This window comes from Phocoena phocoena, chromosome 16, assembly GCF_963924675.1.
Source record: "Phocoena phocoena chromosome 16, mPhoPho1.1, whole genome shotgun sequence".
NCBI classification, from domain to species: domain Eukaryota; kingdom Metazoa; phylum Chordata; class Mammalia; order Artiodactyla; family Phocoenidae; genus Phocoena; species Phocoena phocoena.
In genome coordinates, this window is record NC_089234.1 from 71,114,904 (window position 1) to 71,133,230 (window position 18,327).

The following is an 18,327-nucleotide window of genomic DNA, read 5'->3' on the forward strand; positions in this document are numbered from 1 at the left end:
GAGCCTCAAGAATTGCCTTTTGTCAAGCGTTTCTCAACTGGAGGTCAAAGCTATATACTGTCCTATATGGTTGAAGAACTGCTTTTTAGCCTAGGACCCATTCAAAGTGACACTGTACATTAATTGTAAATTTCCAGGAATTGGGAGCAGGTAAGAATCCTTATTTTGTATTGGAAAAAGCATTCCTCTAATTTTAAGGAAAGGAGTTCTCTGCTATGTAAACCAGTTCACTACTGTTGCAAAACACAACATCCACAATAGCTTTTTTAAGCTTACAATGTTCTGAATTACAAAGAGGAAAATATCTTAGAGCAAGTATTCTCATATTTCTCTTACTTTCGTATTCTTTTTTTATTGAGGTATAGTTGATTTCAGTGTTGTGTTAATTTCTGCTCTACAGCCAAGTGATTCAATTTATATATAATATATATATTCTATATATATATACTCTTTTTCACATTCTTTTCCATTATGGTTTATCACAGGATATTGAATATTGTTCCCTGTGCTATACAGTAGGGCTTTGTTGTTTATTCGTTCTATATATAATAGTTTGCAGCTGCTAATCTCAAACCCCCACTCCATCCCTCCCCCACCCCTCCTCGCCCTTGGCAACCACAAGTCTGTTCTCTATGTCTGTGAGTCTCTTTCTATCTTGTAGATAAGTTCCTTTGTATTGCATTTTAGATTCCACATATAAGTGATATCATATGGTATTTGTCTTTCTCTTTCTGACTTACTTCACTTAGAATGATAGTCTCGAGTTCCATGCATGTTGCTGCAAGTGGCATTATGTCGTTCTTTTTTTATGGTCTTACTTTGCTGTTCTTAATGCTAAGAAGACTGAGGCATATTCTTCAGTGTGATTCCAATTTATAAGTCACTTATCTATTGAAAATTTTATTTTTCTGGGACAATAAGGTATTATAATAGCACTTCTGACACACAAAATCAGTCTAGTCTTAAACATAAAGGATAAGAAGGAAAGGAATTATTAAGCAACTAACTAGAAAACGTTTTTAGAAGACTAGCCCCAAAAACCCATTCATTCGCCCACTCATTCATTCATTCACTCAGTCATTTTTAGTAAGCAACTTTCACCAACATGATACTGAGTTACCGTATCTGTGAGATTCAAGTATCCCTTTTAAGCTAGTGACTTTGTCGTCAGAAACAGACTCATTGGAATCATAATTCAAGCTCACAAAGACTAAAATACCAAATAAAAAGTCTTAGGTTCCCCCACAGAGGTTCAGATAAAATATGAGGGGAATCCTGATGGTAGAATGGTTATGTCTAGCTTTGGGAAAATCTTCAAAGAAAAACTGTACTTTAAACGGTAAGGATTTGGATCTTGGCAAAAGTAGAAAGGGAACTTCAAGGTACATGAAGTAGTGTGTGCAAAGCAGAGAAAGTAGAATATGAGAGGCTTTCTCCAAGAACTGCGAAGAGTTTAATTGAGGTAGAAGAGGAGGGAATTAGGGGAGAGTCAAGTGTAGCAGCGACTGACTGGAAGGCTTTGAATGCTAACCTGAGGAATTCAGACTTGGCTGAGGAATGAATGACAGTTATGAAAGATCTTCTTGAACACAGGGGTATCGTGATCAGAACAGTCCATCAGGAACATGAATGATAAGCCACACCTGTTTCAAAGCCAAAGAAATTAGCTCGAAATTTAAATGTTTACTTCCCCCCAACCCACAAAATTGGTATTAAGTAATGGCAATGCCTGCTTTTTTTTTTTTTTTTAACTGAACTGTGAATCACTACATGGCAGATCCTTTTCCAGCTTCCTGTGGTTTAGCTGGTCGTGTCGGTCTTCGTCACTGTAGAAACTGTGGTGCTAATTAAAGATCTTACATTAACTCTAGGCACTGGTTTTCCGCTGACCTGTGACTGTCCCAGCAGCCAGGCTGGCACTGTCTGTGCAACCAGATAGTCGTGACATCTTGTAGAGCTTCCTGCTGAAAGGGCTCTCTCCTGCCAGGCTTCTGGCTATTTGAAGAGCCACGCACCTTTGAAAAGTTTCAAAGCAAATTTGCAGAAGATCCAAAGGAGTCAGCCATTTGCAATCAGTGTTTAAAACACTGCAAGTAAAACTCCAATTGAAAGAGCTCTGCTTCAGGGAGTTCTTTGCAGTTGAGCAAGGATGATGAGGCCTTTCTTGGGGAACTCGCGGACTTTATCATTGAAATGAGGTGATGAAAGGAGGAGTGGCTAGAATGGAAAGCCCTTCACAGCTCTGACACTGCAGAAAAAAAGTCACCTTTCCTGGCTGAGTCTCCAGATTCTATAAGTTTTTAATAAATAAGCACCAGAGATCAGAGGTAGCAGCTGCAGAATGTAGATAGAAGAAGGCGCTGAGTGGCTAAAAGTTTGAGCAGAGGGGCTTTGTCTTAATAACTCCTCCCAAGATATGCCTTATTGGCACGGCAGTCAGCAGTGGCCTCATTCTGAGTTCAGCCCATGGAACCCTGGATGAGTCATTTAACCTCTTTGAGCCTCAGGGTCTTCACTTACAAAAAGAAGGTTGTACCTTCCGTATAAGGGTAGTTGTGAGAATACAGTGATCAAATATTGTGGATTTGCTTCAAAACAGTATAAGAAAGGAGAAGAGGTCAGGATATAGATGAATCAAGGTGGAGCTTAAGGTGACATTTATTGATGCTGTCCACCAGGTACCTAGACATTCATTACACTATACAGTCTACTTTAGTCTGAAATATGTTTGACGTTTTTCATAATTAAAACTTTTTTAAAAAGATGAAGTCAGCGAAAATATACGTCTGTAAGGAACAATGTACTTCAAAGGATTAAGGAGTTGAGATAGATTTTACTCTTAGATAGCCAAGCACTTTGTTATTCAGTATGTAGGATTTTGCTTGGGGGAAGATCATTTTCAAAGATAAATGAGTTTTCAAAGATAAATAATTTTATGTCTGTGACCATAGTTTGAAAATGCCTATACATATTGTCACCCCTTATATCATAGAGTCTACTTATGAGAGAATTAAAGTTGACCTTTTAGTTCATAAAAGGCAATCACATTCGGAGCATGTGACTTTTTTGTGTGTCGCAAGGTAGATGCGATGATTGTATTATTTCTCCTTCAGATATTTTCAGGTTTTACATTACTGGGAAGACATTTGGCCTTCAGGGTATACTTTTAATTTATTCTCAGATTTTATTTTATTCTGTTTTATTAAGAAAATGCTGTTTCCACTTGAAAGACAGTTACATTGCTTACCTTTGCTTTCGAAGAGCAAATGTTTTAAGTCAACATAAAAGGTAGAATATTTAAACGCGCTCAAAATACACAAACCAGCTCATGTCATATTTGCAATTCATATCTCATTTTTCAAGGAATTTTAATTCTACTGAGATTTAGCTAGTAGTTGAGAAATAAGATTGTACCTTATTGATTATACATTAGGATAATTAGGCTTACTTTCAAGATCTGCTCACACAATCTAGAAAGTGATTTGAATACATTAAATCAACTTTTGACGTATTGTAAAATGTGACTATCCTTAGGGTAGGTATTAAGTGTCAACAGCAGGAATCTTCAAGTTGGGGAACACATAAGCCAGGGTGTGTGAAAACTTCTCCATAGGATTTGGAGCCACTTAGATAGTTTTAAGTGAATAAATTTCCACTTCCTCATCTCCCTGTTAATTCTGCTGTCCCACCTATGTTTTAATACAATAGCCCTTCTCGCTAGTCCGCTAGTCCAAAGGAAAGGCCTGAGTCTAACTCTGAGCCGCAGGGCCCCAGGGAGCAAAACCTCTGAGGGGAAGGGGAGATGGAGAGGGGGAAAAGGGAAGAGTTGGAAATACTGGTGTCCTATTAAGAACTCATGAGTCTGGTGATTAGATAAGCAATTCTCTGCATATCAAATGCTTAGAAGTCCTATTGCTGCCAACAAAAAGGAAGGACCTAATGGTCCTTATGTCTTATGATGGATCATTGGAAGAAATCTTTGATGAAAGTTTATTAAGTGACTTTTGGCATGTAATTCAGGAGTTTAGAGAATTAGCGGCACTGCCAAAACAAAAGTCCAACTACTTCTTTATGCAGGCAAGATGTCTTAGCACTAGCATTTACAAAAACAAAAATTAGGGAAGTATTGATGCTGAACCCTGTCTCATCTTAGCAATAAATAATACTCATTAGCAGATCCATGAACTAGTTGTGAAAAAAATACATCTCATTCAGAGAGGAATTTTTAATGAATTGTTACTCTTGCTTAATAATCATAAAATGTGTAATATATTTTTGCTGTTTTGATCCATTGTGTTTGAATAATTATAATGCCAATCAGGAGATTTATTTTTGATTCTTAAATAAAGGCTTATGTTCTCAGGAAATCTTTAAACCTTTTTAAAAAGTAAATTTATGTATTTTTGCAGCAGGGAAATATGATACCGTAATCAATAAAAAACAATCAAGCATAAAATTATATTACACGAAGATAAAATTATATGGGGGAAGTGGAATGGAAATAGACACGCAGGAGCAAAAAGGACCAATGTAAAATTTCTGTTACAAATTCCTGTTTTAAAGATTTGTGGGGCTTCCCTGGTGGCACAGGATTCCGCCTGCCGATGCAGGGGACACGGGTTCGTGCCCCGGTCCGAGAGGATCCCACATGCCGCGGAGCGGCTGGGCCCGTGAGCCATGGCCACTGAGCCTGCGCGTCCGCAACCTGTGCTCCGCAACGGGAGAGGCCACAACAGTGAGAGGCCAGCGTACCAAAAAAAAAAAAAAAAAAGATTTGTGTATTTTTTTAAATGGTGGATATCAAATTACTTAAGTGTTTAGATTCCATTGAATAGTCGAAAGGGTAGTGGAACAGTTATATTTTTAAATGTCAGTTTTGTGTGGAATCACACACTTGGCAACTACTTAAACTTATGAAAAATTCTGTCCTCTAGTTGAAAATATAGAATTGTTTTATGAGATACATGTGTAAACGTTTGAAGCTCACTGGCCCACAGCACATTGGGTGCCGCGCCGAATCTTGACCAAATGCACTCATTTATAGAATTTCCCATCAACTGTAACCGAAGATGTTGCCTTGTTTGATAGGACGGGCTGACGCCACTGCACTGTGGAGCGAGGAGTGGCCATGAGCAGGTGGTGGAGATGCTGCTTGATCGAGCTGCCCCCATTCTCTCAAAAACCAAGGTAATTTCTCCCCAGGTGTTTGGTCATCACGCTGTATTGAGCTTTGAATCCCTTGACTGGTTATTTCACCCAGCCTTTCAATCACATAAGAAATGCCGTAGTTTGAATTTAGCAATTAGCGTGGCTCTGTGCACCCAATCTTTGGTGACCCTCAAGATTAAGTTTGCGTTTATGAGGCCTTCAGATGCATGCCCTCTATCACCAAGTCATTTGCGTGTGTGTTGCTTTTGTTTTTATTTTGTTTTGTTTCAGGAACACTTACTGCTTGATTTTATTCTATGAAACTTTCATAGCTCAGAAATGATTGCTTGTTGGGGAAGGAAAGACTGCAAGATCTACAGTCTAAAGTCTGGGTGCTGGTGCACTTTCTCCAGCCCTTCAGTTTATTTTTTGAGAGTTGACAGACTATTAAAAAGGCCAAGATATCATTTAACTGAAAAAGACTGGAAACTTTGGAAAGACTATACCTTGCTTGGGCCTTTGGAAAAGTTGACATATGTGAAGGGAATACGTGATGATGGCCCGAAATAAAATAATGTTTTACTAAGTGTCTTCTGGATTTTTAAATGGTAAAACCATTTGACAGTATTTGAAAAAGAGAATATTTGTAAATAAATTTGGGGACATATAAACACTACCTCAGAGTCATTACTGTTTTTTTTTTAAAATCAAACCAGTGATTTTTTGAAGCTATGTCAAGCTTTATAAGGAACCCTAATTTCTAAATATTAACCAAAAAAAAACCCCAAAAGCACGTATTACTCCTGTTTGTACTCTGATTGGTGTTTACTCAACAACTCTAGTGAAGATGGACAGGGTCAAGGTGGTCTGAACAATTCCATCACTCATTTGAAATGCAGGTTTAGATTGGTGAGCTGTTGGAGATGTTATCCAACAGAATTAAGCAGCCGCCATTTTTCATTGCACGTGATGACATGTTGGACTTTTGAATGCTTCTCATCTAAACCATTCTATTTGTTATTCTTCTTTTCACACAGTCCATATCTATCTTCTCTCCATCCCACTGCTATCTTTGAGCCACATCATCTTCCTGAACCATCATAATCACTTACTGGTCCCCCACTTCCTCACCTGCTCCTTTCCAATCCAGTTCCCATTTTGCAGTCAGAGTGGCCATATAAACTGTCAACCAAATCATGTCAACCTCTTGCCTAAAAAGCCTCCAAGTAATTCCCGTCGTTCTCTTTAAAATTAATTTTTATTGTATCAAAGCAGTATAAGCACGATTAAAAGCAATCATTGTCTCGTCATTCTTCTCCTAGTGTTCATCTCAGTATCTATTTGACTTTTTTTCCTGAGAAATCTCCTTGACTTTTTTCTTTGATGCTTTTAATATGCAAGAACATTTTCTTGTCCTCTGACAGCTTCTTTTCTTAAGGCATCCAGTTCTTGTTTTATGGATGCTATACATCCTGTTGCCTTTTGGAGAACATTCAAGGTGACATTTCTTTAAAATTCTTTCTGCCTCTCATCTGTCCCTAACTCCTCAGATTTCCTTTTTTCTCTTTTTTGGCTTTGGCTGTCTTTTTCATGATGGGGGTTGCCCACGAATGTCTGTACCTGACCGTGTCAAGCACTCACCTTTGAGTGGAAGCTCTGTGAGAGTGTGGGCAGGGCTTCTCTCAGGTGTATCAGGTGGTGGTGGGTTGGAGGGGTCCCTAACGTCGGGATAAGTTGCCCTTTTCTCTGGAAGGTTTGGTTTTTTTTGAGGGATGAGTCCTCTAACCTTTTGCCGTGTACATCCAGGTGAATACATTGAGTACGAAAAAGGAAAAGGAGCTGTCATTCTCCTGGTCCTCTGTGCATACCTTAATCGTAACAATGATAACAACATTTACATAGTGTTTACTACATACCAGGCTCTAAGCACTTTACATATACTAACCCAGTTACTCCCCACAACAACTCGATGAGGTACTGATTTTACTATTATGCCCTTTTTATAGATGAGGAAACTGAGATCCGAAAAGAGAAAGTAACTTTCTCGAGATGTCTCAGCTAGTGGCAGACCAAGGATTTGAACCCAGGCAGTCTTAGTCTAGAGATCCTACTCTTAACACCTATGCTGTCCTTCCTTCTTCTGTGAACACCTGTTCTCAGTCCTGAGCCTAACCACTGCCCTCCGCTCTGCCCCAGCCTCCACATCCAGAATCTCCAGAAATTAAATTCCTGGTTTCCTGCAAGTTATGAGGGGGCAGTCATAAGGCTTTGCTGGGTTGGAAGGGCTTGGAGACCTGACCACTCCATAGGCAGCTAAACCAATCCTGCTTTTGGCCCCAAGCTTCATCTTTATCCTCCAAGGTACTATGTTTCCATATTGTCTGCCTTTGGGGCATCTGAGAGGTAAACATTCTCTGTATCATACCCCATGATATACTGGAGCCCGTTGTGTACATCTCTTTCCAGTTCCATATTCAGTAACATCATGTTGATAGCTTGAAATCGGTCATAGCATAGAGGTCTTTACACCTTGGAAATTGGCAAATGCCATATCTCAGGGCTGTTCTTTAAAGAGCTATTGTGAAACATTTACCAGCACACCACGGATTATACCCCTCGACAGGCACTTAGGTGTCAGCCTTTTCCTCTCTGCTGGATGAGGTAACACTTAAAATATTTTCTCATATTCCAAAGTTTATAGATATCACACATCTTTTTTTGTTTCCTTTGCCATGTTGTATGAGTGTGTGGGTGTGCATGCCCTGTGGGTTTTACCTTTTCAATTCCGTTCATGTTTTTTAGTGGAGTTTGTGAAAGGATGGATAAACACGCATGTCACATCTACCATGTTTATCTGGAAGTTGCCCCGCCCACTGCACTGAGAATTCCTTACCAGAATCTGACCACCTCTCTGCCTCATCTCTCCTTCGGGTCCTTACCTTCTTCTAGCCAAGCAGCCTCCTTTCACTTCCTAGAATACACCAAGTTTGTTTTCATTTCCCATTCCCTCAGACTGACCTCTCTCAGTCTGTCCCAGAGCTCTGCAGTTTTCACACATTTCTCAACTCAAATGTCATCTTCTCAGAGAGGCCTTCTTAGTTTCTTTACCTGTTTGCTGTCTCTTCAGTGAAATGAAAACAAGAACTTTGTCTTATTCAGGGCAGTACCCCAAGGACCTAAATCAGCACCTGGCACATAGGAGACCTTCCCCAAATATTTGTTGAATGAATAGGAAGCGAATGAAGGCATTCTGAACTTTAAGACCGTCTGTCTAATTCTTCAAGACTTTCATCTTTCTGAGCTAAGAAGAGCCATCACACTGGATCCATGTTTTTAGCTTGATGACAATGCCATACATAATATGACCCCTCTCCACACGGCAGATAATCTTTCCTTTCTTCTGGTCCTTCCCCAGTGGCCTATAAGTTACCCACTCATATGTGGTTGTTTTGTGTGTCATTAGAGAAGCTCCTTCTTTTATTGACACAGCCTCCCATTTCTACTCTCCACTAAGTCATTTGTTCTCTCACATTTTGTTTCTTTGTTTACTTTGTGTTTTCCTCTAAGACTGTATCAAAACATAAAGCGGAGGAATGTTTTGGCAGGAAATAAACAAGTGCATATGCTAGTGGGTGGCAGTATCTCAAATGAGAAATGTTCCCCTCCTTTCCTGCACCTTAGTTTCTACTTTGGTGCAAAATGTTGGAGTGGAATTTTTTAGGCAGAAATATTCTGCTTGAGTGGCAGTGTATGAAGGCTTTAAATTTACATAATTATTTATGGAGCTCTTTCTATATATACAAGGCTCTCTGCTGGGCAATATGGGGAAATTATAACCCATGAACCTCCTGTTTTCAAGAAACAAAAATAGCTGAAATACATGACATGGTGAGTGAATGATGCCATGAGAGTGGCCAGAGGAAGGCTTGCTTTTTTTCCCCCCTTGAACTCTTGCTTTATGTCATTCAGATAAATTAGGGGAATTTAACTTGGCCTGGAGGATTCAGAAATGCCTAGTTCCTTGGTGCATACTTAGTATATCATTATTTTCAAAGTTCAGTGATGTTGATTTTTTTGGAAACTGAATTTACCATCACTTTTCCCTCCCACGTAGGTTAAACTAGGTTACAGTAATTACTAGAGCCTCTCTTGATAACTCGATTCTAGGAACTTCCCAGGCTCCAACACTTTGTCTGCATATTTAAAGGAAGCGTGCCTGGAAAGACTGATATCTTAATACCTTGTTTTTGCCTTCATTAGAAAACGTGTGTTGAATGCTAAATGTCACTCCAATCTTTTTAATGGTTTTAGTTACCTTTGACCCCACTCATGCCTTCTCTCAGCTCTCTAAATGAATTTTTTACTTATCCGTATTGCAGATGAAGACCTGTCATTGAGCCCAATTGATTTAAACTGAGGCAAGCATTAATTAGTTAATGAGTTCGTCACAGTCTTGCCTTTCCTTGCCATAGACACATGGGGGCACCAGATTGATGGAAAAGGGCAAAGTTTTCCTTTCTACGTTGATGTGAGATGAAATGTGTTGTATTCAGATCTTTTTTCTAAAAGTTGATCAATATAATATTCAATATCAAGCATTAATAACACAGAAGCACAAAATAAAAACCCGTCTAGTGAATACCATTCTGTTTCTGCCTTTATTTTATCCTTTTCACTCTTTTGTTGTTGCTATCAGTACTTTTTTTATTGAAGTGTAGTTGGTTTTCAGTCTTAAATATTAAGAATTCAGATTCACTGGAAATGCAATCAGTAGTGGACCTTGGTGCAATTCACACTGTTTTTTAAATCAGAAAAAGAAATTATCGTTGAAAATTTATTTTTGATTGATTTAAGAAGTAGGAGGACCAGTTTGGAAAGTAGCTGCAGTTCAAAACAGTTGCCACAAAACCTTTTAAAAAGAGAAGGTATTTCCGTGTGCAAATCTAGGGTTTTCATCTGTTCACATTTGTACTGTATTTTATGTTGGGCATATTCGCGTTTGAAAGGTAAAACAATAAACTCTGCTTGTCTTCTGTGTTCCAGAATGGATTGTCTCCACTGCACATGGCTACACAGGGGGATCATTTAAACTGCGTCCAGCTTCTCCTCCAGCATAACGTGCCTGTGGACGACGTCACCAATGACTACCTGACTGCCCTGCACGTGGCTGCCCACTGTGGCCATTACAAAGTCGCCAAGGTTCTCTTGGACAAGAAGGCTAACCCCAACGCCAAAGCCCTGGTGAGTAGCTTAGCTCACAAGTCCAGCCTGTGTTGTCTTGCTGACCACGCGCTACCCCTGCACGTAAAGGGATTCCTTTTCAGGAGGTGAAAATGGAAGGTCTAGTTAAGTAAAGTGTACTTCTCGTCAACCTTCAAATGGCCTTCTGGAAAATCTGTAAACCCTTCTATTTCCAACATTAGCAAGACTGGTGAGGCTAAATCATTAACTTCTTTATGGTCACACTCATGATTCTTTTACATAAATAAACCCAAAGACTGTACAAGTACAAAAGGACTGAGCTGGTCAGCTTATCTTCTGGTAGGTAAAGTGATAACTGTGAATTAAAAGTTTTTTGTGAGATCTAAAAATACGAGGCAAAATGATCAGAAAACTTCATCTTAAACATGAAAGGTCTAGGAATTTGTGAGCAGAAATTCGATGTGAGGATGTTAACCATGTAAGGTAATGAAATATCACCTGTCATTGTTTCCTCAAGTTGCGAATCAAAAATTTGGTCTAGTTTGTAGTCTTAACTCCTAGAATGCCATGCTGCTTTAACCTTGAGCTTTGCTATATAGTTTGGTTTTCACAAGGAGATGGTGTTTGTTGTCTTTAGAAAAATAAATGGTCCCAAGTTAGTAAGCTGTTTAAATTTAGTTCAGAAGAAGCACTCATGTTTAGGAAAAAAATATGTCACCAAGTGCTAGGGAAAACGTGTGCGTTTACTAGCAGTTTTGCGGTAAAGGCTGTCATCTGATCAACCATTTTAGGAAGGGTCTCTGTTCCCTTGCGGTTCATATGGTCACCTCTGGCACTCTGTGGGCCCTGAGATTTGGAGTGGGCAGTAACGGATGGGCAGAGAGGAGCCCTCCAGACCCCAGGCAGCTCCATCACCATCGTAATTCTAAATGCTTTTCCTGGAGCAGCATTTTAAGAGCTGTTGACTGGCCCCAGATATCAAGCATATCTTTGAATTCTGAGAAGGGAGGAAAAGAAATGAGCAGTCGTGACTTATTTTTCCATACAAGAAAAAAAGCCTTACAACAGGATGTGGGCTCTCATCCTCATTTTCTTCTGACTGAAGATTTCACAACATTAGGAGGTTCTGGAGGTTGTGGGCAGTCACCCCCGGATGGACTAAGGCCTGGTAAATGGTCTCAAAACCTCCATAGAAGCACTCGCGGTGACTCTGACCTAAACTTGTGTGGTGGGCCCTGATATTCTGTAGTTCTCTGTGGCGACAAAAATATGCTCCGTGGTCTCTCTCACTTAGCGGACAGTACAGTTTGGTAAGTAATTTGTTTAAAAAGCAGGTTCTTTTACTAGATTAAATATTAAACCAAATGATCCAACTAATGTTGGGTTGTTTAACTTTCTGCTTCCTTGGAGTAAGCATCTACTTGAATCTTAAAACTTGGAAGAAATAAAAACGTTTCAGAACAGGTCTTGAAGTTGTTTTTAAACGCAGCAGAGAAGTCACAATGGGCAGTGGTGAAGTTTTGGCTGTGAGGACAAATTTTGGCTGAGATGTTTTTAGTCTGTCTTTGAAATGAGGTAGAGGAGGGACATATTTGGAAAATAAATTCCAGAATAAAATAGTCTAAGAAGACGCATGACCATTTTGCCTTAACTACCAGGAGATTATGACAAAAATTTGCTTCCTGTTCGTGATTAGCAGGGCACCTTGGGTTCCTGGGAGCAGGTAGTCTACCTGTGCTTCCAGAAAAGAATCTGTATTCGGTTTAACCCCTCGTTGCCGCCCATTTCCAAATCTTTACACAACGTCACTTTTGCAAAAATATTTTACCATACACAGTGGAAGTAGATCTCAACAGAACGTAATCCAATAGGTCTGCGTCTTTTTCCCTTGCAGAATGGCTTTACCCCTCTCCATATCGCCTGCAAGAAGAATCGAATTAAAGTAATGGAACTCCTTCTGAAACATGGTGCATCCATCCAAGCTGTAACCGAGGTGAGAAGAGGAGGATTTCTGGGGTTCCCCATGTATAGCCTCAGCAGGCAGAGGCCCAGTGCCCTCCCTGACGACCAGCTAGTTTTACTGTGTGTGGGTGTCCTACTACTTTCTGAACCCTTCATCCAAGGGGCTGCCAGTGCTTAGGAGAGCAGACAAGAGTGGGAGGAGCATGCAAATACATCACCATGACGAGAAGCGTAACCCAAACACGTGTGTCGTGCTCAAGGCAGGCACGGGGACGGGGGGTGCCATCACTCCAAGCGTAATTTACATGAAACCCATTCATGCACTGCTTCTCAAATCCTGTAATGCAGTGCTTAGGGGTGGTTTTGCCCGCTACGAGGCATTTGTTCATGTCTGGAAGTATTTCTAGTTGTCACAACTGGATGGTGCTACTGGCATCTAGTGGACAGAGGCCAGAGATGCTACTAAACATTCTACAGCGTACAGCCCAGCCTCCAACAACAAAGAATTATCTGGCTCAAAATGTCACGTGTGCCACGGTTGAGAACCCCTGCACAACATAACCTCTGCATACTGATGAAGTGAGGATTGCTCTCGGGAAACACTCAGAATTAACGAAACACAGAGTTGCTGAAGTTAGTAAAAGGGTAGCTCTCGGTTTCTTTCATACAAACTGACATAGAACTCAGAGAAGTGACTTATTGGGATCAGGGCTGAGCCTGCAACACTCAAACCAAGCCTGGCATCCACTTCCCTAGGCTGTACTCCCTTTTTCTCACTCCATATCTCTACACCCTCCACGCGTCACGTCCCTCCCTTTCCAGGCCAGTCCTGTATGTCTTTCAGGACCAGATCTGGGGCTGCCTTCTCCGGGAATCCTCCCGTAACCCTTGGCCTGGGCCAGGAGCTCCTCCTTGGGACCATTGCCACATCCTGTGCATGTTTCCGTCAAAGCTCTAGTCCAGCTGGCTTACTTATGACCCAGCCACTCCCCTCCACCCCGCCCCAAAACTGCAGGCTCCACCAAGGCAGGCCAGAGTCTTACTGGTGTTAATATGCCCGCAACACAGTAGATGCCATAGTAGATCATTCAGTAGTTTTGTTGAATGCAACCATGAAGACTCTAGGATTCAAAGCTAACGTAAAAACTAAGGTCTAGTCCAGTCATTGTTGCTTTGCCTCAGTTTCTCATCTGCAAATGAAGTATTTGCCTTGATTTCTAACACTTACAACTTCGAAATACTAAATGATAGAAAATATTAATACCGATTCGCTCTTTTCTGAGTCTTCTGGCTTTATGGTAGGCATCCAGTTATTTTCATTATAAAATAGTAAGTTTATTCTCAGTGCGTGGCAGCCCTTTTTAAAGATCAAAATGGGCTCTGAAATAAAAGATTTTTCACTGGCGTCTGAATAAGTGTCCAGAGATGCCAGCCTGTGATGAGAAGCTGCCACTGCCAGCCCCCTACTCCCTCGGAAAGGCGACGCAGACCATGTCCCCACAACTCCCCCTGCTGATGGGAATAGGTGCCGAATTATAACAAAATTCTCCTTCCCCCTGTTTTCCTCAGTTCCCACTATTTGAAGTCTGGGCAACCAAAATTCTACCTCTTCTGTTTTCTTTCTTACTTTCATTGTATAGAATTCCTTTAACATATTTTTTGACATTACTCAAATTTCTGTTGAAATTAGTTGTCTCCTTCTCTCTCAGCTTTTTCTAGCCATATTAAGTATTTTTTTTCCAAATTATGATGTTCATGGTATAAGTGGGATTAAATTCTGAAAAATTGAAAGTGGAATCATTTTACGCAAGAAGCACCAGTGGTTGTGGGGGCGTGTGTGAGGGGGACTTTGAAGCACACATGAAAATTAAGGTCTAGTGACCATTGTTCTATTTGCCTTAATTATATCACCTTGATTTATAATATGCAGAAAGATAAAAATTTAAATGATTGGGACAGTTAATGCTGATCTGCTCATTTCTTAGAGGGATGGCTTTGTGTTTCCACCCTGCTCTTTCACGTGTAATATGATCAGTGATTCTGAGAGCATGGGAGTCCTTACTAAAAGACCAGAACAGGATCTGAAATACAAGTTGAATTTTTGCTATTGTGTATGTAATCACACAAGTGTCCCCCCTCCACACACACACACACACACACACACACACACACACACACACACAGTCATATGGATAAGGAAGGCTTAGTAGCAAAGGGAAAAAACCTTCAAGGTATTTCTCTAAATATTTTTTATAGAGCTATATAGAATGTGTGAAATACATCTTTCTTCTTTAATGGTTATGACATAGGCCTTTCATAATCACGGAACGTGCTTTAGAGACATGATGAATATTGATACGTTTGCCTTATAAAATCTATGACGTCATGGTGATGTCTTGATGTTTTCTGATCTGATTGATAAATTGGTTATCTTAGCCTGGATGGATGGATGGCAGGTAGGCAGGTGGGCAGGCAGACAAACCCTTTTTAAAATAAGCCAACAAACTGACATCTCCCTCTTTCTCCCCAGTCGGGCCTTACCCCAATCCATGTTGCTGCCTTCATGGGGCATGTAAATATCGTGTCACAACTAATGCATCATGGAGCCTCACCAAATACCACCAACGTGGTAAGTATCCTTTGAACAAAGTAGGTCTAATTGTGAGCATTTATGAAACTGGAAACGATTGCTCTCCATCTACTTATTTTTGTTATAGGTAAATTAATTCCCATTTAACTTGAGTACTTAGAAAAGGGCAGAATTTTGAAAATACCTGTGGTTTCCTTTATTTCAAAGGCAAGATCCATTCGATCACTAGCTGGTCACAAATTGCTGAGACTTAGGGACTGTGTATGTTACTACTGAATATTATGCTTTAAAAAATAAAGTTTTGTGGACGGGGAGAGCTTCTTTTCAACGGAAGCATTATGTTGCATGCATGATGGACCTAGAGATTATCCTACTAAGCAAAGTAAGTCAGAAAGAGAAAGAAAAATGCCGTATGATATCACTTATACGTGGAATCTAAAATGTGACAAATGAACTTATCTACAAAACAGAAACAGACTCACAGACATAGAGAACAGACTTGTGGTTGCCAAGGGGGAGGGAGTTGGGGGAGGAATGGATTGGGAGTTTGGGATTAGCAGATGCTAACTAGTATATAGAGGATGGATAAACAACAAGGTCTTACTGTGTAGCACAGGGAACTATATTCAATATCCTGTGATAAACCATAATGGAAAAGAATATGAAAATGAATATGTATAACTGAGTCCCTTAGCTATATAGCAGAAATTAACACAACATTGTAAATCTACTATACTTGAATAAAATTTTTTTAAAAAATAAGTGTTGCATGTCAAGAAGGTGGTTCCAACACTCTCCTTATTGTGATTTCAAGTAACTTCAAAGGAATTTCTCTTCAGCGTGCTCAACAATGTTATCGCAAACCCATGGAACTCAGTTCATTATTGGATGTTGTTGTTTTCCCACACTGAGCATTGCTCTGCAGAACCGTGAGACCCACTTCATAGTAAATGTCAGAGGAGTAACTTATCACCCTCGGCCTGCATGTGGCCTTTGACATTGCTTTACAGAATTTTAAGTTTAGCATCATAACAATCTTAGCACCCCAGACCACAAGCATAAGAACACTTGTTGGACTCATGAGCACCAAAGAAATAAAAATAAAACGAGGAACATTCTGGCACAGAAAGGGCAAACCATAAGGTCCTGTGTCCTCACCCTGAGGGTGGGCCCCCGAAAGACGCTATGTCTTCCAACAGCTTGAGTCAGCACATCCACGTCAGACCAGCTCTCAGCTGAAATGCAGTCTTTCCTGGTACTAACACCAGGAGAGAAGGTTTTCCTTTACAAAGAGAACACTGGGTAACATGGTCACCTACATCCTCAGCACCTTTCCAGGAAACATAGCAACAAGTTTCGTGTGAACTGTATCTCTGCATATCCTTCCATGGAGGTGGATGTCCTATAAAGCAAAGCGATATCTATAAAAAGTAATTTAAAGGTGGGCACTGGGACTTCCCTGGTGGCGCAGTGGTTAAGAATCCGCCTGCCAATGCAGGGGACATGGGTTCGAGCCCTGGTCCGGGAAGAGCCCACATGCCACGGAGCAGCTAAGCCTGTGCGCCACAACTACTGAGCCTGTGCTCTAGAGCCCATGAGCCACGACTACTGAAACCCACGCACCACAGCTACTGAAGCCCGCGTGCCTAGAGCCCATGCTCCACAACAAGAGAAGCCACCGCAATGAGAAGCCCGCGCTCCGCAACAAAGAGTAACCCCTGCTCGCCACACCTAGAGAAAGCCTGTGCACAGCAACGAAGACCCAATGCAGCCAAAAATAAAGAAATAAATTTATAATTTTAAAATAAAGAATAAAGGTGGGCATCACTTGTGTGGGGCGGAATATATTTGATTTTTATTACTTTTTACATTTCAATCCATATGTGTTTTCTATGTTGTTTTCCTTTTTTTATTATTACATAAACGAAAAGATCATCTGAATTAAAGTCCATTTGGTGAAAAGCAGCAGAGGCGGGGGGGAAGTCCAGTGGCAAAGAAAATAACCCCTTGGGATAATGCCCCAAGGGATAATGACCTGTTGAGATAAAGCAGGAAATGCAAACCAAGGGCAAAAGCCACGTCTGGCCCTTGGGTGTGTTTTGTGTTGCCTATGCAGCATTTTTGGTTTTCTTTTGTTTTGAACTCTGATTTTTTGACCAGCATTCAAGAAATATCCACAAATATGCAGACTGCCGCTGTGTTTGAAAAATAGGAAGGTATGGCATGATACAGCTGGCATCGCAAAGAGTTACTGGAGTAGCCCACTGACGCCAGCTAGCAGCGCCCCCCCCCGCCCCCCCCAGCCAGGATAAGGCCTGGCCTGTCTCCAGGAGCATTCCCCCATCTGCCCGCTTCACTCGCCTACCCTCCTGCTTGGCCCCATAGCATTTGCCTTTGAACCCCCAGTGAGGCTACACTGTAGATTATTGAGCACGGCTTCTGACCCTGCCGTGCCATCATGGACCAGGTTCCTGGGAAATTCTTGTGTATTTGATTTCCTATCTTTCCTATTTTCAATAAGGAAGTGCTTGGAACTACTTTTTATTTAAAAAAAACCCTCCATCATCAACTTTATGCAAAGAAAATAGGCCAGTCTTCTTTAGAGCTGCCGTTAAGTTACCTTAAGTTACCTAACGGCTCCTGTTCCCCAGAGAGGAGAAACAGCGCTGCACATGGCAGCTCGGTCCGGCCAGGCCGAAGTCGTGCGGTATCTGGTGCAAGACGGCGCTCAGGTAGAAGCTAAAGCTAAGGTATGTGCCGAGCGTGGAAGTGTTTGCTGCCGAGAGAAGAAATGATTTTAATAAAACCTTTAAACATAGGCATGCTTTCTTCTAGGATCACTCTTTTAAAGTAATGAACCACCACCAATGACAAAAGTCTCTACCCAAGGGATATTGAAAACATCCCTTCCCTGTATGTGTATCTACTCAATTATTTAACAAAATGAAATAGAACAAGAACTTTGTGTCCTTGGCACATTGCTCGTCCCTAATGGCTTAGGAAACAAACCTAGAATTGGCCCAGAGTTGTTTGCACTCTATGGAGAAGGGCTCATGCACAAAGCTTCTAAAACCAGCACAGTTTGGAAGCATAATTGAGTTCTTTTGGTTGACCTAGATGTCAGCTGTCAGAGCCACAAAAGGAAAAAGGGAGTTTGAACTTTTTCCCTGCAAGTTGTGAAACCATAAACCCTGAGACTTGGTCAGAGTTGTTCATGGAACATAGAATATAGAAGAACATCAGGGATGAGTTTGTTTGTTTGTTTTGGGCCGCACCTTGCGGCATGTGGGATCTTAGTTCCCAGACCAGGGATCGAACCCACGCTCCCTGCATTGGAAGGTGGAGTCTTAACCACTGGACAGCTGGGGAAGTCCAAGGGCTGAGTCTGCATGCGTCATTCTCTGCCTGGCATTTACCCTCCAGAA

At 41.0% G+C, this 18,327-nt stretch overlaps 1 protein-coding gene across 1 annotated transcript in view; it reads left to right on the forward strand.

Annotated features, from left to right (window-relative positions):
* LOC136136056 (ankyrin-3-like) overlaps positions 1-18,327 on the forward strand; it is a 105,200-nt gene that overhangs the window by 57,000 nt on the left and 29,873 nt on the right. Inside the window, exons 9-13 of the mRNA XM_065893927.1 lie at positions 5,089-5,187; positions 10,192-10,389; positions 12,245-12,343; positions 14,843-14,941; positions 17,554-17,652. Coding sequence (XP_065749999.1) covers positions 5,089-5,187; positions 10,192-10,389; positions 12,245-12,343; positions 14,843-14,941; positions 17,554-17,652 — 594 coding nt within the window. The remainder of the gene's footprint in view (positions 1-5,088; positions 5,188-10,191; positions 10,390-12,244; positions 12,344-14,842; positions 14,942-17,553; positions 17,653-18,327) is intronic.